Genomic DNA, 21,286 nt, shown 5'->3' on the forward strand with positions numbered 1-21,286 from the left:
CTTGTGTCCAATAATGATGAAAAGCCTGGGGTTCGGATGAGGCCTGGAAGGCCAGAAGGAAGTTGCACGTTCATGGAGCCGGTCTGTGGGCCACCTGTGATTCCAGGGCCTGGCCCAGCTGCTGTCACTACGGTGCTGGTGGTTTGGGCTGTCTCAGGCCTCACGGGAGCAAGCTCTAAGTGTAACACACCTGGTCACCTCTTTCATGCCCCTCTTCCTCCGTGTCACTAACTTTGGAGAATGAGCCCCGCTGTGTGAAACCGAGGGAAGCACTCGGGGATTTTGAGTTTGCACCGTGTGTCAGCGCGAATGGCAGCCCGTGAGGGTGGTCACTCTTCTCTGCAAAGAGTGTTGGGATGTCATTGCTTGTGACACAGTCTTAATTTGTTCCCCGGCTTCCCTCCCAGGTTGTCGTATGCCTTGTTTGTGGGTCTGGGAACTCCTGAACAGCAGGAGTAAAGGATACTGATGTCTGTCAATTCCTGCTGGGTAGATTTGGTATGATGGCTGGGTGAGTAGCGTCTCATGTGAGAGACTCTGGGTTCCCCAACCCTTTGCATCCCCCTTGATCTTGCACGTCCCATCAAGCACGTGTGGACAGTGAGATACAAGATCAGGGGCTGATGAGCACGGAGGAACCCAATCTTCCTGAGGAAGGAGTTACACCCACTGGTTGGCATTTTGGGGGTATCCTTAAATTTCAGATTTTAAAGTCTCCTTTCTGCCAGTGAAATTTGTTTTTTCTTCTCTGAAATTACCAGGGTGAAACAAACCCAGTTCTTTGGAGGGACCTTTGAATCCAAATATTTGAATGTTTCACTGTGAATGAGAATATTTGTTTTCTTGGGTTCGATTCACCTGAGCTTTGCTACCTGTTGTTTTGCAAACTTCCAGTTTTGCAGCTTCCATTAAAAACAGAGGATCATTCATATTGACACCTGCCTCTGGGGACAGAACTGCTGGGAAGAATGCTGAGATTCATGAGAAAGAAAGGACACGGATAGGGAATGCAGCAGGAGGTGGGGAAGGGGCGGAGGGTGCAGACCCTCGTGTGGAAGGATTACAAGGCGTGTGAGGGTAAATTCCCTTGATCTTCTGGGAAACTGCCCGCGGTGGGGAACAAAACATTGCATTCTTGGAGTTCTAGCCATCATTCTGGGCCTCACGGGATAGCATTTATGGAAGAAGAAAGTTTAGGAACAAAGTGGAAAGAAACTGCCTTTGAAGAACAGCTTAAATCTTGTTAAGCTTGTCACTAGAGGCCTCTAGAATAATAAAACAGGAGCAAACATCAACAGGAATTTTCACAACACATGCTGGACGCTGACTCCGGCTGTTGCTTTCCTCACAGACCCAGAGGCTTTGGGGAAATGCACTCCAGGTACTCTTTTGGCTAAAATAATCTGCAAAAAAAAATCCTCTCCTTGCAAGTGGCACGAGTGTTTATTGCCAAACAGCCCATCCTTCAGAGGATGAAGTGGGACAGAAAATAGTGAGGACACTAGTAAACAGCTTGATTTGCCTGGGCCGTAGTTCTTCTTTTCTTGCTCAGGTTCCAGAGTCTCCACCCTCATTAGCAGCCATGCCTCACGTGTTGAAAGCTGGCTGCTGGCTCTTGGAAAATAAGCATGCTACCTACTTGCTGTGTGGCGGGGGGGTGGGGGTGGGGGGTGAGGTCTAACCCTGATGGAACAGGTGTGTAGTATTAATCTGGAGATTTCCAATGATGAGCTGGCCTGATGGTTAAAAAAAAAATTCTTTGCATATAAATACTGTTTTCTTGGGAACTTAGGAAAAAGTAATAATAGATTGTGTATTGAGGCAAGCGAATAGAGAATCTAGGTTTTTTTGTTTTTTTTTTTGTTTTATTTTTGTGGTACGCGGGCCTCTCACTGCTGCGGCCTCTCCTGTTGCGGAGCACAGGCTCCGGACGCGCAGGCTCAGGGGTCATGGCTCACGGGCCCAGCCGCTCCGCGGCACGTGGGATCTTCCCGGACCGGGGCACGAACCCGTGTCCCCTGCATCGGCAGGCGGACTCGCAACCACTGCGCCACCAGGGAAGCCCGAGAATCTATTTTAATAGTTTAAGGAAGATTCAAATAAAAGGAGGATATCCAGATCATGGTTGACTCACATTAGGCTCTTTAGCCAGGCAGAACAAATACAATTTGAAAACTATATTAACCCTAGAGTTGAAGGAGTTTATTTCATGACAATTTCCTAAGAAGTGACTAGCTCACTTAGACAAAATAAGTGACAGATGGACCAAAACCAACTTCATTATCGACTGTTTCAGCTTTGGTTGAATTCTTTCCAGTTATTTATCTCACAAATATTTGTTGGGCCCTTACTATGAAGTAGACACTATTCTAGACTTGGGGCAATTAAAGATGAAAAGAATATTTCCTCTTAGGGAGCTGACAGTCTAACAGACAAATAGCTCTACAAATAAAGACTACAGACAAGAAGATAGCTCTTAGAATAGAGGTGCAGGAAAGCAGGATAATGACATGATCAGATTTGCATTTTAGTTAAATCCTTTTTTTTTTTGTGGAGGGAGGGTTTTGAGGTCAAGGCTAGAATCAGGGAAACCATGATGATGTCAGAAACGCTGAAAGCTTTCTCATGGCAGTGGGCATGGAGAAGAGGGACAATTCAAGAGCTTTTAGGAAGGACCATCAACCACACTTGGTGATTGGATTGGAGGGCAAGGGAGGAGACGAGGAAGGTTCTAGACTTCTAGCCTGGGTGCCTGAGTGGATAATAATACTGTTTACTTTGATAGTGACTATTGGAATAAGAATAGGATCAGGGGAAAATAAAATTAATTTTGAATTGTCAGTTTGAAGAGTATTTATCTGGATGATGTTTTCTAGGGGGCGGTAAGGCTCAGAGTTCAGGAGAAGGGCCAGGCATGGATGGAGATGGAGAATTCCCAGTCACCGGGATACAGATGGCTATGGAAGCCGTGGGTTCGGTTGCCCTTGCCTGAGGAAGAGAGATTTAGTCATGATCTCTTAGAGCAGTGTGCCAGAAGACATGTGAGTCAATCTTTGAGAGCCATTAGATTACAAGAGCCCTAGGGAACATGGCAGGACACCTGGTTCCTGAATGCCCCTAGAAGAAGTGGAAGAGCAGTAAAGGGATTGGAAAACCATTTTCTGGAGTTTTCTTTGTTCTTTTGTAGCAGTCACTAAGTGGGCAGACTTAGGTGTCTGCACATTAACTTCATTTATCCCTAACCTGCCTTCTAAGAACCTTTATCCGTTTCCTAAGTGTTTTCTTGAATTCCTCTTCATGGTACACGTGGAATAATAACAATTTTGTATTATTTTTGAAAGATGAGAATCTTTTGGGCACAGAACACTTATATTGAAAGTTTAGGATGAAAATGTTGCCCAAGTGCTGTTAGCCCATTTTCAAAGGTGCTGAAATAAAAATTATGACTCCAAAAATCGAGGTGTAGCCGTTCATGGATTCCCGTTATTCCCATTTGACTATTTTCTGAAGTCACGAGATGAATCGGGATAGACGATATGAATGTGTTTGAAGCCCATGCACTAGGTAGCACGCCAGACTGCACACTTAACTCATTCCTTCTCTGAGTGCATGTTTCTTTTGGTGCCAGCTAAACGAGAGGGCGCTCCCACAGTTCTTCTTGGGTCCATGTCAGAAAAGCTCAGTAAGTGTGAGCCGTCCATGATTCTGAAACCTTCTTTTCTCCCTGTTTGTTACTACTCTCCCTTGAAGCAGTATTCCCTTTGTTCCAGCACTTACAGAAAGCTATGTCTGTTGACCATTCCTCTTCGAAGTTTTGAGTTGCACTGAAATATTTATAGTGTGTAGACCAGCACTTGAAAGGGATTTTGGTTTCCGTAAGGTGTATCTTTTGACTGACTGAGGCCTTTTGATGATAAGAACTCACAAAAAGTTTCAGATCAAGGGTGGCTTAATACAGGGAACACCTCTTTGACATCTGTCAGCAATTGAAGACTCACGAAAGCATTCATCTCCTCCTTCCTCTGGATGAGACAACAGTGGGTTCTGGGCTCTGCCACGTGCTGGCTGTCGGGGGGGCCGTCCTGGTGGTGGGCTCAGCTCCGGCGCTCAAGGTGATTTTATAGACCCCTCGGGAACCGGGAGGGGAGCGCTGGGCTCCATGGGTCTGAGTGTGTGCCGATTGGTCCCAGGCTAGAGGTGGCAACAAGGGGGCATGGCGTTTGGCAATCCAGGAGCCAAGTGGGTTCCCTGGAGGGTGAACTCAGAGAGAACAGGAACCGCTCTCGTGCATCCCAAGATCTGCGGCCTGGCACGTTGGAGGCCAACATGCATGGCTTGTGGCAAGTCGAGCAGCAAATAGCAGTAGGCTGAGTGAGGAAGGAGCAGCTTCAAGGGAGAGCAGTGAAAACCAAGAAGAAGCAAGAAAAGGAGTCCCCAGCAGCAGGCTGTTCTTGTGGAGCGGATGTATCTTTTCTGCTCCAGCTGCAGATGTCAGGGTCACATCTAGATTCTACAAGGATCTAAGATAAACTATGATGTGTGGATGGGACTGACCTTATTGCTGCCTTTTTTTACTGTGATGCCTCCTCTTGGTGATTGGGGTAACCAAAATATTCTAAGTAAGCGATTAATTTGACGTTTCTTGAGACCAAATAGTTCGGTGCCTTGAAAGCATAAGCCGTGGGTGGCAGATTGCTTTTGAATGCCAGTCTCTGATCTCTCACGCTGCCTCTAATTATGTCATAGACCTGGGAATAAAAAAATGACTTACAAAACAGCTACAGGATAAACTACCATGTGGTCATTAAAAAAAAAAATCACATTTTCAAATGACATATATTGACAAGGGAAAATTCTCATTATGTGAAAAAGCAAGAGTCTATATCTTGACACATATGGGGGCCCAAATACTTCCTTTTGAATAAATGAACATTTCGTAGATGAATGTGGGAAAAGCCTTAAGTCTGGGCAAAATTATGAGTCCATTGATGAATATGGCTCTTTGTCTCTTAAAGTGGAAAATCATGGACTAGAGGTCAAGAAATCTGGTTGTAGTCCGAGCTTTTAACCCTTTTGGAGCTGTTTCCTTATCTGGAAACTGAGGTAATGGTCCCTAAGGGGCCCTTTTGGGTCCCACACATGCCGAGTTTTGATCAGGGACTCTGGACGAAGCAGCTCTCATCGAGGAGGGCGCCGCAAGCAGGTCGCATGTGGTTTGCATCGCTTCGTCAGCGAGACTTGATCACCCTTGACCTCCTATGGTTCCCCATCATTTTCTGTGACCGTCTTGAGTTTCCACCTCCTGAGTCACTCCTCGCTGCTGCTGTGTAAAGAGGCCTCTTGATTTATTAATCAATTAATCAGTGCACGCTGAAGAGTTGTTCAGGGTAGTTAAACAGGGAAAACAAAATGCTGGAGCCAATAATCAAGATGGATCGTAATTAAGGGTGACCCTCCCACCGCTGATCTCCCTTCCCACCCACAGCTCATCAAACTCCAGTCAGCCCCGATGGGGTTTCCACCCCAAAAAAGCTCCAGCACATTTCGGAAGGGAAGCTTTTCTTCCAATGTCCTAAGGAAAACAGGCCTTGAGATAACCCTCATCAATTACCTGCAGCAATTGTGGAATCTCAAAAGTTCAACCAGGTCCCCAAAATAACATAGTGGCTCCGTCCATATATGCAGACACTGTCCTCTCCTGTCTCCATTTCCCTACACAGAGTCATGGAGTTGGAAGGACCTTACAATAAAGGCAGGCCATGGCCTTGCGTGACAGATGAGAGGTTCAGTGAGGCTAGGTAAGTTGTCCAAGGTCACACAGCTAATTGGTAGCAGAACCAGAACTAGAAGCCAAATATTTTGATACCCAGTTAACACACCTACTGCTTATTTCTCTGTGCAGTCTTGCTTTCCTATAAAAACTAAAGCAAAGTAAATGAAAGAAATCATCCTCATTAAATTCACTTTCTGATTTCTTTTAGATAAGGGCTTCTGAACAAAAGAGTTTTTAATAGTTTTAGATGAAGTTTCTGGGGAAAAGTATCTTGGACTGTTTATCAACGAGACATTTTTCTTTTGATGGGTCAGGATATCAGACACATGGGTACAGGCATGGCCAGCCTGCCATGGGGCCAATGGTAAACAGAGTGAATCTGCAGGGCTTTGCTGGGCTGCTGGAGAGGCTAGATCTCTGGTCCAGAATCTGTTTAGTTTGGTTTTCTTCCAGTGGCACTTAGCGCACGGTGTTAATGAGGCTAGGATTTTCTTAGAATAGAATCTCTGTTCTGGGTCACAAGTAGTACCTCCACCTGCTGCCAACTTTCCGTAGTTCACGGGGGCCCACAATGCATTGGTCCAGAGTGACTGCACTCACCCCTGCCAGGCCCGGACGACCATTTGTGTCTACTTAATGACCACCTTGGGAGCATCCAGGTATAGCTATGATTCTTTAGTGGACACAAGGGGAAGAATCTGGAATGTTCTTACTTGACTGACTTGGTAAGGAGGATGCTTAGGAAGCTTTTTTTTTTTTTTTTTTAATTCCTTAAAGTCCCCACTATAAAAATCTTACATTTGTTGGGCTTCCCTGGTGGCGCGGTGGTTGAGAGTCCACCTGCCGATGCAGGGGACATGGGTTCATGACCCGGTCCAGGAGGACCCCACGTGCCACGGGGCGGCTGGGCCCGTGAGCCATGGCTGCGGAGCCTGTGCTCCGCAGCGGGAGAGGCCACAACGGTGAGAGGCCCGCGTACCGCAAAAAAACAAAACAAAACATCTCACATTTGTCAAATGTGTTTGTCAACTAGGGGCTCGTCTGCCAATCTGGCTGCTCATTTCTGCTGGATGTCAGTCAAACAGTCAAACTCTTTGGGTACATCTAGGGCTTAACTCAGAAACCAGGCATCTGAATTGCGCTTACCAGCCTTGATTGATAGACTCTCCTTATTTTTTTGTTTGTGTGTTCTCCAGGACGCTGCTTTCTCGGCTGTGATTCACGACAAGCTCCAGGTCCCCAACACCATCCGGAAGGCATGGAATGACAGGGACAACCGCTGTGACATTTGTGCCACACACCTGAACCAGCTGAAGCAGGAGGCCATTCAGATGGTGCTGACCCTGGAACAGGCGGCTGGCAGTGAGCACTTTGATGGCTCACCTGGCTCGCCCCCAGCCCTCTCCAACATCCCCACTCCGGTGGGGTCCCGGCATGTGGGGGGGCTCCAGCAGCCCAGGGATTGGGCCTTTGTGCCCACCTCCTATGCCTCCTCCAACTACACAGCCCTCATCACCAGTAAGCATAGCAGCAAACCCAGCAGCCTCGGGGTCAGCAATGGGGTGGAGAAGAAGAGTGGGTCTCCAACCCACCAGGCCAAGGTCAGCCTCCAGATGGCCACCAGCCCCAGCAATGGGAATATCCTCAACTCAGTGGCCATCCAGGCTCACCAGTACCTGGATGACACCTGGTCCCTGTCGAGAGCCAACGGGGTCACCCTCTACCCCTACCAGGTAAGTAGCCTCCGAGCAAGAAAGGGCAGGGCTGGCTACAGTTAAAGCAGAGAAGTGGGCAACACTTCCTGTCTCTAGTTTGTCCTCCTGGGAACTCCCCAACTCAGAGCCTAATGTTTCCATGTAGCCCTGCTGAACAATGCTAAATAGAGATAAAGTATATGAGGAACGAGTGATCCGAGATAGCACTCTGTTTCCATCGTCTCTACCCTCTGAAGGAGAGGTCGACACCCTTCCTCATCTCTCCCAACTTGAGAGACCTTAACCCTTTTCTATTTGCAACCCACCTTAAATACTGTGGGATTAGGTAACCAACCGTGTGTTCCCCTTTTCTTATTTTCTCTTCTCAGTTATTTAAATTAGCATGTACTCTCAAGTCTCCCTATAGAAATAAGAGAGCAGGTCTTAAGTCTGCCAAGGAATCTAAAATATTTGTCTTAATTTTGCTCGTGTGAGTTTTCTGTTGGAAGAGGGTTGGCTTTACCATACGTGTTCTCTGTGTCCCTTGAGTCACTCATGTGGGAAGCAGCAGAAAGTGTTGACTGTCGCTCTGGGGTGGAGAGGTGACCAAGGTCATAGAGTGTATTAGCTGGGGTAGGTAATTGGGGCGGCAAGTGGTCTCGAGTTGTTTCTCGCTTGTGTCCCCGTCGTATGGGGTGTTTGGCGGGTGACCTTCCACTCTGATATCGGGACCCAGCCTCCTTCATCTAGCACATCACCCTTTTCCAGAGGCCTCAGAGTCTTCCACCAGACCTTGTACAACCAGCCAGGAACTGGAGGAAGAGAGAGGATGGAGGATCTCACAGGGACATGTGGGGACCCAGCCTGGAAGGGGCAAGAATTCAGCCTCCTGGTCGCACCTTCTCTCAGGGGAGTCTGGGCAGGCCGATCTGTCCATATGCCCAGGAGAAAAAAGGAACACGCTGAGTGAATACATAGCATAGTTTTTGTTTCATGGGGCAAGGGTACCGGGAAACATAACTTGAATTATGAATGTGGCTGATAAAATTCCTGGTGCAATTTCTAGAGTGTAGAAGGGAATAGAGATTGTTTCTCTTGATACCTTGAAAGAAAGTGGGGAGCATGGACCATTATCTTAAGAAGTCAGCGTTCTTGGGCTACCAAACTTTTCATTGCCTGGATGCTTTGTAGTTTATAAAATATAGAGCACACATCATGTTGTTTAACCCCCCCGTAGGCCTGTGAGGTCGGCCGGGCAGATGTTAGATCTTTCTTTTACAGGAGGGGATCAGCATGCTTAGAGAAATGGAATAATTACCTGTGGCCACAGAGCCGGTGCCAGACCAACCAGCTCTCCCCTGCCCAGGAGAACAGCTCTCCCCGCCACGGCTGCTTCCAACTTTCTTAGCTTACTCCAGAGCAATCTCCGGTCAACCTCTCTTCCAGATACGGTTTCTTTTCAGAAACCACATGGTATACCGAGGGAGAGGACTCCTCTTTTGACTTGTGGGCGCCTGGCTGCCACTTCACCTTTGGATGGAATTTTCTGGGTTGTAGATATAAATATAATGAGGAACCACTTGCACCCTGGTTGGGGCTTCATAGTCTAATGCTTGAACATAACCGTCTAGGGCAGGAACAGAATAGCTGCTTTCCGTTGCTGAATAATATGCTTTCTTTTCGGTTTGTAGTTTAAAAATAGACAATTCTGAAAATCATAAAAAGAGAATACATGTCTGTTGTAAAATAAAATTTAAAAAATATGAAACAGTTTAAGTAGGCCTTTAAAAATCAACATCACCCAGAAATAGACTACCTAACATTTGGGTGTACTTCCTCCCAGGATTGTCTACACATGCAGTTTCTAAAATTGTGATTATGTTCAATTCTCTGATCTGCTTTTCACTTAATATACTAGGGGCATTTTCCCATGCCATTATCTACTTTTCTAAAACATGATCTTTAATGGTAGCCTAGTATTCCATTATATAAATACTACCCATTATATGAGTATGCCTAATTTATATAACCAAGCATCAATTATTAGAGTTTAGGTTTTTGCTACTATAAATAAAATGCTCTGGTGCACATCCTTCTGCCCAGCTCATATTTTCTACACATCCTGGGCCGTGCTAGCCACATACTCATGTTACACAGACGACTCACATTTCACCTTCCACCTCCCTAGAGCACTTGTAACGTGTATCAGGTGCTAGTTAGAAGATTCAGCTGCTGCACAGCACTGATGAGTGAGGACAGAAGAACTTGGAACTGGTGCTTTCATATAAAGTATTCAAAGTGTGGGGAAAGTTTCTGTAAGGGGGAGAGCTGAAGATGGAGCATAAAAGGAAGATTAGGGAGTATTGGTACATTTAAAAAATTTGTGCAATAATTCTTTCTGCTCCTCCTTTTTTCCCCCTACCTCAGATGAAAAAGAATTTCCTGTACAATAACAAACGTTTATTAAGCTCTACCAAGTGCCAGACACTATGCTATGTGTTGGTGGGGGCTGCTGCCATGGTCTGGAATCCCAGGCTCCTGTCCTGTGGCCCTTAGGGGAGGAAGCAGGGGAAGGGTGCATTGTGTTTTTTTTGTAAATTTATTTATTTAATTTTTGGCTGCGTTGGGTCTTCGTTGCTGCGCGAGGGCTTTCTCTAGTTGCGGTGAGCGGGGGCTACTCTTCATTGAGGTGCGTGGGCTTCTCACTGCGGTGGCTTCTCTTGTTGTGGAGCATGGGCTCTAGGCGCTCAGGCTTTGGTAGTTGTGGTGCACGGGCTCAGTAGTTGTGGCTCGCGGGCTCTAGAGCTCAGGCTCAGTAGTTGTGGTGCATGGGCTTAGTTGCTCTGCGGCAGGTGGGATCTTCCTGGGCCAGGGCTCAAACCCGTGTCCCCTGCATTGGCAGGCAGATTCTTAACCACTGTGCCACCGGCCAAAGCCAGATACAAAGGTGATTCCCGTAAGCCACCAACCTGAGATTGCCCTGGGTAAATTGGATTGCTTCTTTCCAACTCAGAACAGGCTAATTTCTGCATTTCCCCTGAGCAGTAGTTAAAGGGATCAGAGGAAATCTCTCTGGGATCAAGAGATTTGGTGCCTGGCTGTGAACCAGTGTCCCCGTGTCATGACTATGTCTTCCTGATGCCCTAGAGGGGGGGCTCTGGGTCTGGCTAGACTGAATGGCTCCTGTTACGGACATCTCCCGGCAGTAAATATTCTGCAGTGCACAGTCTGGCCAGCTCAGCAGAGATGGGTGACTGCTCTGAAAGCTGACCTCACTTTTCCTGCTCACCCTTACTCCCATATCCCTCCCCACAGAGAAGATGGCCCTCTGGCTTAGTGCCAGAGCTGTTCCCTGGGCAGAGAAGCATTTAGACTTTGTTGCTGCCACTGATGCTGCTGTGCACCAACAGACCCGGAGCCTGTAGAAGCAAGGGAGAAGAGGACGCTGCCCTTCTGCCACTTAAGTGCAGGGAGGATGACAAAAATGAGGACAGGCTTTGCAATAGTGAGCAGGGTAAAACCTCTGTATGGGCTTCCCTGGTGGCGCAGTGGTTGAGAGTCCGCCTGCCGATGCAGGGGGCACGGGTTCGTGCCCTGGTCCAGGAAGATCCCATATGCCACGGAGCCTGCACGTCCGGAGCCTGTGCTCCGCAACGGGAGAGGCCACAACAGTGAGAGGCCCGCGTACCGCAAAAAAAAAAAAAAACACCTCTGTATGGATGATAGAAGGGTCCCTCAAATCCTTCAAGTCCCCTGTTTCCTACACCACTGTGTAGCAGTCTTCGAAGGCTGCAGTAGGAAGATTTCTTGATTCTCTTTTGCTGTATCCTTCACGTTTCTCAAAAACCTCCAGAAAGAGTGGGAACCTATAAGCATCGCAGATAAATATGAATCTATCCAGAGAGGTAAGAAAACTAATAAGTTAGGAGACACTGAGATTATATCAAAAATGGCAACAAACCACAAAGGTAATTTTTCATTAAATATCATAGCAAGCTGGTTTCACAGCAGTTGTTAAGATGGACTGTTTCAAAGAAAGACTTTCTTTTATTAACTTGCAGACATGTAACACCATCAATACATATATATGGAAAGCAGAGAATGCTCTAGAACTTTCATTTGATCACATGAGTTTTGACTTTGAAGAGACATGTCTGGATTATTTTCTTGTAGTTCACAACAGATTAATGAACTCTTTTGAATGACAACTGCTTTTGCCTGATTTACATTTATTATAGTAAGTACGTGCAGGAAAGACTTTACATAATGCTCCTAATCACAGAACGCTGGTGATTACTATAGGACGGTAATTGCCTTTTGCATCATGGTGGGAGATTTGGAGATGGTCCTGCCTCGTTCAAGTCCATGGCCCCACCATCTGTTGAACCTCATTTTAGTAGCTTAACATTTTAGTCTATTTCCTTATGAGTGAAAGCCCTACCTTGCAAGATAACATGGAGAACAATTAAGAAAAAAGTATGAACGTATTTTGTAAACTGTAACACAAGGGAACAGCTCTCAGCTCCCTCATTGCCAGAGGAGAAACCCAAGGTTGAGAGATTGGAGGTTTCTTTCGGGTAGAGCTTCCTGACTATGTTTGATGTCTTTTGCTCATTGAGAACATAGATTCATTTTATTCTCCTGTTTCTGACAGCAGCTAACATATAAAAAAATTAGGGAAAGCTCGTTAGGGAAAGCTCCAATCTCAAGGAAACACTAAAGTTGCTTCTCCTGACTGGCCTTAGATTTAGGAAAAAATTCCAGGCTATAAGACCTATCCAGACCTCAAGGTTTTTGGTGGAAACCACCAGTTCATTGGCTCCAAGCTAATCTTTAACCTGAAGTATCTTAATGATAGTCAATAAATCCTTGGAGGCAATGAAAGTAGTCCAGGTGGCTTTTTGATGTCCCCCTCAGTACAGGGGCATTTGAAAGCGTAGAAGAACTTTATTTTATAGGACTTTGATAAATTGAACTTGTCAAGAAAATTCGAGAAGATGTTAGATGAATACGTAAGTAATAAATCCATAATGAAGCCTTAATGTGATGAAGTATTCAACGTGCATTTCTTGATTTGAGGGAAAATGAGTTTGATAAAAGTTATTCTGCTTTCTCAGACAACACCCACTGGAATCAGTGCTAGAGATAATTCCAGGCTGAACTCTGGCTGAAGTCAGTGAGGGATTGTCTTAATTATATCTTTAGGAATTAATTGGTACCATGCGGTACCTATAAGCCTTGCTCTTCAGAGGTCAGAAGCCATGGGAGGACTTGGCGCTGACCCTTTTATGGAGGACTTCCAGGTGCCCTTGGAAGAGGGAGGTGGACTCTGACACTCACTAGTGGTCCAGTACCCAGAGGCTTTGACTGTGATGGATATGTGGAACCTGGAAGCACACGGGTAGTACAGCTGATGCCTGCGGGGTGAGGTGCACGTGTGCTCCTTCCTCACTGAGCCGCTTTTCACGAAGGAGCAGGGCAGGTGTTTGCAGTGTGTCAGGAGTGGAGGATTCCCATTCACGTTCTTTGCAGCCCTCCAGAGCTCAGCTGCCTGTTCCTGAAATACGCCAAGTGCCCTTCTTGGGCCAGCCTGAGTGCCAATTTGCTGCCCATCTGCTGCTGCTCTGTCCAGCTAGGCCAATAGCATAAGATGTCACAATCTTTTAACATCATGGGTTTTTGTTTTTTCCTGTTTATAGATGGCCAGATGAGTGTTATTTATCACCTTTATAAATTCTGACAAATGCTGAACACAAGAAAAGGAATCAGTTTGTATACTCAGTCATGGACAGAGCATTTCTCAGGCATATGGTGCTCAGGGTGAAATTCCAAAAAACTCATAACCGCTTATAAATACGGGCAGGGCCATGGGCTGAAGGGAACACCCAAACTTCATCAGGAAATTACAGAAATGTTTTTTATCTGGTCGTTTACTTGGGTGGTAGGCTGAATAAGGGCCTCTCAAAGATGTTCATGTCCTGAACCCTGGAACCTATGGGTAGGCTACCTTACAAAGTCAAAGAGGTTTTGCAGATATGGTAAAGTGAAGGATCTTCAGATGAGGAGATCATCCTGGATTATCTGTGTGGGTCCAACGTAATCATAAGGGTCCTCATAAAAGGGAGACAGGAGGATCAGAGTCAGAAGGAGCAGATGTAAGGACAGAAGCAGAGGTCAGAAGAGAGAAGATGTAAGCTTGCTGCCTTTGAAGGGGGAGGAAGGGGCTGTAAGCCAAAGAGTGAAGGCGGCCTCTAAAAAACTGGAAAAATCAAGAATCAGATCCTCCCCTAGAGCCTCCAGAAAGAAGCAGCCCTGCAAGTGCATTTTAGATGTCTGACTTCCTGAACTTTACAGAATAGAGAACAGATGTGTGCTGTTTTTCTATGCAAAACTTTCAGTAATTTGCTTCAGGGATGGGCATAGGAGATTAATAAGCATTTGGTAGCTGAAAAGCTTGGTAGGAGAAGCTAATGAGGTATGCAGACCGTGGAGCTGCTGTGGAAGCCTGCAGGATGGCCGAGAACATGGGCTTTTCATCCCGTACAACAAGCTGCGTTACCCAGTGGATCAGACAGTACATTAGCAAGTCAGATTATTTCATTTGGGTGCCTCCACAGAATGAGAGGTTACTCATACTGCGCGGATGGTTTTCAATTGTCTCAGATTTCCCTATTGTTATAGCATCATAATAACAAGCACATCACAGCCACTCTCCATCGGGTAGCTAGTAATTACCGTTATGTAAGTATCTCATATGTTGAAACTGCAGAAAACATTCGAAGCCGGGGGTGGGAGCGTTGGGGAGAGACTCGGCTGGAATATCTGTAGAAGGAAGCTCATCTTCTCTGTAGGGTCCGTTGACCAGATTGTAGGGGTTTCATAGAACTGCCCCAGTATTCCTTCTTATGTCGTCTGGTGTTTCGAGGGTTCACATGAACTTGAAAGTACCTTGAAAATTGCAGAGCAGAAGGTAAGTGTTAGTTGCTATCATTTTTCAATTTGGTAGGCAGAAGACAGCCACTGGAGATCTCAGAGCAGGAGAATGGAAAAGATCTCCTTGCTTGACAACAGGAATTCTCAAAGTTGGCTGCACGCTAGAATTGCTTGGAAGCTTTAAAGAAGAATATCAGGGCTTCCCTGGTGGCGCAATGGTTGAGAGTCCGCCTGCCGATGCAGGGGACACGGGTTCGTGCCCCGGTCCGGGAAGATCCCACATGCCGCGGAGCGGCTGGGCCCGTGAGCCACGGCCGCTGAGCCTGCGCATCCGGAGCCTTTGCTCCGCAACGGGAGAGGCCACAGCAGTGAGAGGCCCGCGTACCGCAAAAAAAAAAAAAAAAAAAAAGAAGAAGAATACCAGCGTCTAAGCCACACTCCAGACCAATTAAATCAGAATATCTCGGGCGGGACCCAGGCTTTGTTTTAACTGCCAGGGCAAAGAACCACAGCTTTAAGGAACAATTTATCTGGCAGTGGTGTAATAAGTGCAGGGAAGGGAACAATGAAGATGGATGGATAGATAGATAGATAGATAAATGGATGGTATATCACTTTCCTAGGGCTGCCATAATTAAATTACCACAAACCAAGTGGCTTAAAATAAGAAAAATTTATTGTTTCATAGTTCTGGAGGCTAGAAGTCCACAACTGAGGTGTCGGGAGGGCCGTGGTCCTCTGAAGGCTCAATGGGAGAATTCTTCCTTGTCTTTTCCAGCGGGTGTTCTTTGGCTTGTGGCTGTGTCACTCCAGACTCTGCCTCTGTCTTCACGAGGCCTTCTCCTCTGTCTCTTCCCTCTTATTAAGAGGACACTGGTCATTGAATTTAGGACCCACTCTAAGGCAGTATGATCTCATCCCAACCCTTCACTAATTACATCTGTAGAGACCCTAATAAGGTCACATGCTGAGGCTCTGAGTGGACATGAATTGCGGGGGGGCGCTTGTTCCTCTCACAACATACAGATAGATGCCACGTAGATGCCAGACAGACGGACAGGTGAAAGGTGAAGGTAGTGTTGAGGAGGTGAGCACACCCATGCTCCTTCCTTGCTGATCCACTTCTGAAAAAGGAAGGAGGTGCAGATGTTCACAGATGGTCAGCAGTAGAGCACTCCCGTTCTGTTCTGTGGAGGGAGAAAAATTAAGGGAAGGGGAAATGATGCAAAGGGCAAAGCCAAGAAAGTGAGAGAAGAGTCGTATCCACACACACCCGTATCCAGATGGAGAATACCTCAAGAGTCAGGTGAAATAAAAAAAAAAAAATCCACACATGAGGTTTTTTTTGTGGAGTAATAACCACCTCCTCTTCTGAACTTACATACCACCTTTAAAGTCAGCTGTAGGTATAAATGTAAATAGCACTTCCTGGAGCGCCTCCTGGGGTAGCTCAGCTCACGCTGAGCACCTAATTTGACTAGTGCTGGAAAGGTTCTGTTCCTTTTCTACTGACGAAGCTGATCGTTTGGGTTAAGTTGGTGGAATGGTCTGTGTTTTTGTTTTTCTCCTTCAGAGATATTTCTAGGCCCTAGAAAGAGGCTAGAAATACTGAGTAAGGTGCTATGCTGCTTAAAAGTGTTTCTTATTCTCCCCTCGGTCCTTTGTGTGCGTGGGAGCTGAGAGGTGTGGGAAAGTGGTACTCTCTCTCAAGCAGAGGGGACCTGACTCACCCTGCTTCTCCAGCTCTCCGAGACCAGGCTGGGGTGGGGGGCAGAGCTGAGGATTGCTGCGCGAGGGAAGTGACATCATGCCGGAGAGAAGATTCCCTGGATGTGACCCTTTTTCACAGTTATCTTTGTTTTAGACAGCATCTCACCTCCTCTCCCATTTGGCCATCCTCCCCAGCCCTGGTTTCCTCAGGCAGAACACTCGCTTTCTCTATAGAGTTGAGGAAAGGAACCAAGCTCACTGTCCATAGTGAGCTACCCAAGGGGGTAACAACAGCTACTGCTTTTTTTTTTTTTTTTGCGTTACGCGGGCCTTTCACTGTTGTGGCCCCTCCCGTTGCGGAGCACACGCTCCGGACGCGCAGGCTCAGTGGCCATGGCTCACGGGCCCACCCACTCCGCGGCATGTGGGATCTTCCCGGACCGGGGCACGAACCCGTGTCCCCTGCATCGGCAGGCGGACTCTCAACCACTGCACCACCAGGGAAGCCCTAAAATACGTTTTTCTTTTAAAAGTATTTTAAACTTATTACATAACTTGGAATCTTCAATAAATTGGAAACTTCAAGTCTGCTCTTTGCCTACCCCACGGCAGGCACACACCTAATTAATTTTAAATTGAGATTTTACTGTGCTAACAGTCTTCAGCGTGACAAATTAGCATGCTTCTGTCTTGTGGAGTATTTGTGAAGATTAGTTAATGAGTCATATATTTCTTATGCCTAAATCATTCCCAGGGAGTAATTTAGGTGTTTAGGAAGCGTGTTAGTTTACCATTTTTAGGACCCTGGAGACCATTTAGTGCATTGCTGCTGCACCAGTGGCCTCAAGGTGTTAATATACCCGTTCGGAAGCTTATCCGTGACACGTTCCCCTTTTCTTAAAGCAAACAGACCCCAGAGACCCTAGTGGAAGCAAGATGAGAAGGCTGCCCTTGTGAATTACAGATGACAAACTGAGGCCCAGAAATGTCAAGTGACCCGCCCAAGGTCACGCGAGCACACCGGAGCTGGGATTCAAAGTTTCCTTTGCAGTGGCCCCTCCCCGCAGGGGAAGGAGCCAGCTCCCCAAATTGGTTCAACATTCCACATCCTGGGGAGAGCCACTCACAGCACACTCTGCGAACATTTCTTTGGGGCAATTCTGAGTCACTAGGACTTGCAAGTCCATGTTCATGTTGTATTGCTCTGCACAGTCATGTAGAAATAAATGCCCTGTGTTACGTATTCTCGCTGGGAGGTGGAGAGGCCGGTGGGGACAAAGCTTGCGACAAAGATGGGCCAAAAGCAAACAAAAAAGGCTGTGGAAGCAATGCTGCCATCTAGTGAGACATGTTTTAGCTCATCTGAGAGACAGACTGAACACGCCTAATACTAGGAATCTCACCATGAATTATATTAATTTCCTAAGATGAATAAGAGGCAACAGGGCCCTTTCCTTGTCAACAGTGTGGTCTTGAACGGAATAGTATATGTTTAAACTCAATGTCCTAACACACATTCTTTAGAAAGGACCCCGTTGGCCAAGATCTCCAGTGAAGATGGAACTCGGTTTGGGGTAGTGGACAGGGTGCCCAGGTCTGCATGGAGGTCTGGCTCACCTGCTTATTAACTGAGTGACATTTTGCCACATAAAAGTATCAATATCTCCTTTTATAGTATCTCTCTCCTAAGATTGTTTTAAGGATTAGGTTCATTCATTCTAATTTTTTTTTTTACTTCTAAGCACTGGATTTTAATGAAATTTTAGGCACACACACACACACCCACGCACACAAAATGAGATCCCATACTGAGAAATTCTACAAAATCGGCCTGATCGACTATTCATACAGCATGACTCTCTGCCTACCTGCAGCCTAACAAGACATTTGAAGGTGAGGTAGACATACCTGGAACAATGCACATAAGCCTGAAAAAAAATGGTGGAACTGGTGATCGGAAGACTGAGGCATCCCTGTATCTGAGCTCAGATTCCAGCAGTCACGATATGATGACCATCTCGAACACGGCTGTTTCGCAGGGCTCACTCTGTAGCTTCAAGATTCGTTCAGAACCCATTTCAGCTAAGATTGTGTATCAGAGTTTTCGTTGAAGACAACAGTTTTCTTGTTTTCCTCTAAGGACAGATTGCACTTTTTCAACTAAATAGCCTTTTTGGTAGAATGCTTCAGTGGCGTAGGTGCTTTGAGGGATTAATTACTGCCGTCAGGTTAGGTGGACCACTCCCTCCAGACACGCTGTTCAAAATTCAGGGCCGAGTCCACCGTTTATGAAACTGGCCGTTTAGAAGCAGCAGCCATGTTGTTGAGTCCCTTCGGAGGTAAGAGAGGGACAGAGAACAGGGAAATGAAAATTCTTGTCCACAAGTAATGAGTAGAAAAGATCGATGGGGTAGCTGGTGCTTTGTGGAAAAAATGAGGGGCAGGGGACGCTGGCCTCTAACAAGGGTAGTTTCGAAGCTTTACTGTTCTAGAAAAAGGGCAGCAAATCCACTTGCTACCGAGGAGGGACACTGATTGGTTGCTGAGAGTGTGGCCGGTTGGCTAAAAAGGGCAGGAAGAGTTTCAGCCATCGAAATGACCTTTGCTTTGGGGACCGTGGGGACGGTAGAGTGCAATGAACCACAAATCTTAATTCCATCTCCACTTCTGCCACTTACTTCATGACCCTGGGCAGTTTCTCCATTTACAAAGAGGACAACTGGAGCCCCATTCTACCCTCAGCTGTGTCAGCCTGTGAAAAGACAGCTGAGCTTTTAACCTTTCACACTCCCCTAGCGGGGTGCTCATCCTTTTTCTGGGTTGGTTTCTCTCCAAAGTTATCAAGTTCACTGTCTCTCAACTTGCAGTTCAATATGCACATATTGAGCCGTATGTGCATGTTATTGATTTAGTTTCATAGTAATAAGAATAATAATTACAGCTAACACTTAACTGAGTGCACACCATATTCCAGGCACAGTGCTTGCTGCAGAGGAATCCCACACTTCTGAACTCCGAAAAATTTAGTCAACAAATGTGTTATTCAGCATGTACTTAGTCATTCGTTGGAATTAAGAAGTTTGGTAGATAGCATTTCTACAAGTTAATAATGTAAGTTTTATATTAATAGTAAACTCGATGAGGGAGTTCTGGTCTTATCTGATTTCAATATTAAGCAAGTCCTATCCTGACGATTGTCCTTATTTAGTGACTAGTCTTTGGTCTTCATTCTCCTCACCTCGCCCAGTGTCCCATCTCTCTTCTTCTTTCTTCCTTTTTTATTTTAAATTATACAATCACCTCTTGAGACTTCTAAGACTTAATTACTTAGGTTGAAAATTATTCATACGTTTCCCCTCATTCTACCCTTATATTTTCATTTTAACACAGTTTATTTGCGTCCCTGAGAAAGGGTGGGCAAAGGGAATAAAAGGACTTGCAGTGAAAATCAGTCAATTCTATCACTTGTTAGCAATTTATAGAAAATATTTGGCAGAAAAGGCAATGGAAACTAAGATGGACTAATTAGAAAGGAAGTCACATATTTAAACATCACAAACCTTTCAACCTCTTCAAAGTAGCTGCTAACTTGTAATTATGCAATAGGCTCAGTGGAAAATGAACCAACACAGCATTCGGGGTTAATTGGTGTAAATGTATTAATTACAGAAACTACTCATTAAATGTTTTATAAGGTATATATGTTCCTAGCGTAATATCTATTGAATACACATACACTGAATATATATATATTGTAAACATGTAACACCTATTAGAACCAAGTATTTAAACTCTCTCGCATACTGTTACTTCATAGCACCCTGAATCTACACCCCTGCTTGTTATCATTAGGAAGGCACATCTGGGGACAGGATTACAAGAAGGTGGAAAGGACAGCAGATATGTGAAGCCACAGTGATATCGTGAGAACGGTGTGTTGCAGGCTGGTGAAGAGGCAGAGGACCGAGGTGGCATTGACAATGGGCCACGTGTGGGCTCCATTCCTACACACTACGTACAGGGCCCTGGTAGTTGGGCAATGAGAAGCCACATGTAGATACAACTCTTTGGGTAGTAGGGTAGCGATGCTACTGCTAACAGGGAGAGAGAGGGAAGTGGGCAGACCACTGCTTTGGGAGGTGGTGAGGCCCGGAGAAAGATGGCAGCAGAGGGCTTGGGTGAGGGATGACTGATTCCACGGATGTTTAGGATAAAGCCCCAAGACCTTGAGGACGGTGGGACAAAGAAGAGGATAGTTGAGGAGGACACCTGGGTTTCTGCGTCGGATGCCACATGGTGGTGAGCTGTTTACTAGTTCAAGGAAGGCTGAAGGGGGTGAGGCCGAGGGAAGACACAAGAAGAGTTCGGGTTTGAACACCTGGGCTCCAGGATATCTGTGGGACCCTGGTCCAGAGGCAGATGTGAATGAGAGTCGGCAGGGTTAGAGGCAAGGCTGCATTGTGTCTAGGAGGTAGGTACAGATGAGGCTAGGCCGTAAGAGAAGCTGGAGAAGCTGTTTCTTCCAGAGCCCAGGTCTTCTGGCTTTGGTCAGTGTCTTCTCCACGGTACTATTCTGTCGTGTCAGTCCTAGACATGAAAAGCAGGGTCATTATGTTATAACCACACTGTGTTAAGTCATACATTTATTCATCCATTCAGCAAACATTTTTTGAGCCAGACACCATACTAGTTCCTGGGGATACAAAGCACAGTGCTTTAGGTAGCTGAGGTAGGGCTTTGCCTGTTATCAGTGTGTCTTGGTGTAGGAGGTCAGTGAGGGATGATGGGCTGTTCTAATTGGCTGTCCTTTACCTGCACGTGTGTGTGTCTGTGTGTGTGTGTGTGCGCATGTGTGTGTAGGGGGGGCAGCCAGTAGTGTTCTTTTTTTTTTTTACATCTTTATTGGAGTATAATTGCTTACAATGGTGTGTTAGTTTCTGCTTTATAACAAAGTGAATCAGTTATACATACACATATGTTCCCGTATCTCTTCCCTCTCGCGTCTCCCTCCCTCCAGGAGTGTTCTTAAAGTGGCACTGAGTGACTCCTGTGGCCTCGATGGTGGGCAGGCTCTGTGACCCTAACTACTGGGCGGTGGGCCCAGAGGGCTCCTGACGCCCAGCTGGGGTGCAACTATGGAGGAAAACTAGACCCTGACCACCCACAGTGCAGAAGG

At 46.2% G+C, this 21,286-nt stretch overlaps 1 protein-coding gene across 1 annotated transcript in view; it reads left to right on the forward strand.

The window, feature by feature from the left end:
- KIF26B (kinesin family member 26B) overlaps positions 1-21,286 on the forward strand; it is a 494,760-nt gene that overhangs the window by 182,510 nt on the left and 290,964 nt on the right. The window contains exon 3 of the mRNA XM_059997085.1: positions 6,970-7,506. Within this exon, the coding sequence (XP_059853068.1) occupies positions 6,970-7,506 (537 nt within the window). The remainder of the gene's footprint in view (positions 1-6,969; positions 7,507-21,286) is intronic.

The sequence above is a fragment of the Delphinus delphis genome, chromosome 1 (assembly GCF_949987515.2).
Source record: "Delphinus delphis chromosome 1, mDelDel1.2, whole genome shotgun sequence".
Lineage (NCBI taxonomy): Eukaryota > Metazoa > Chordata > Mammalia > Artiodactyla > Delphinidae > Delphinus > Delphinus delphis.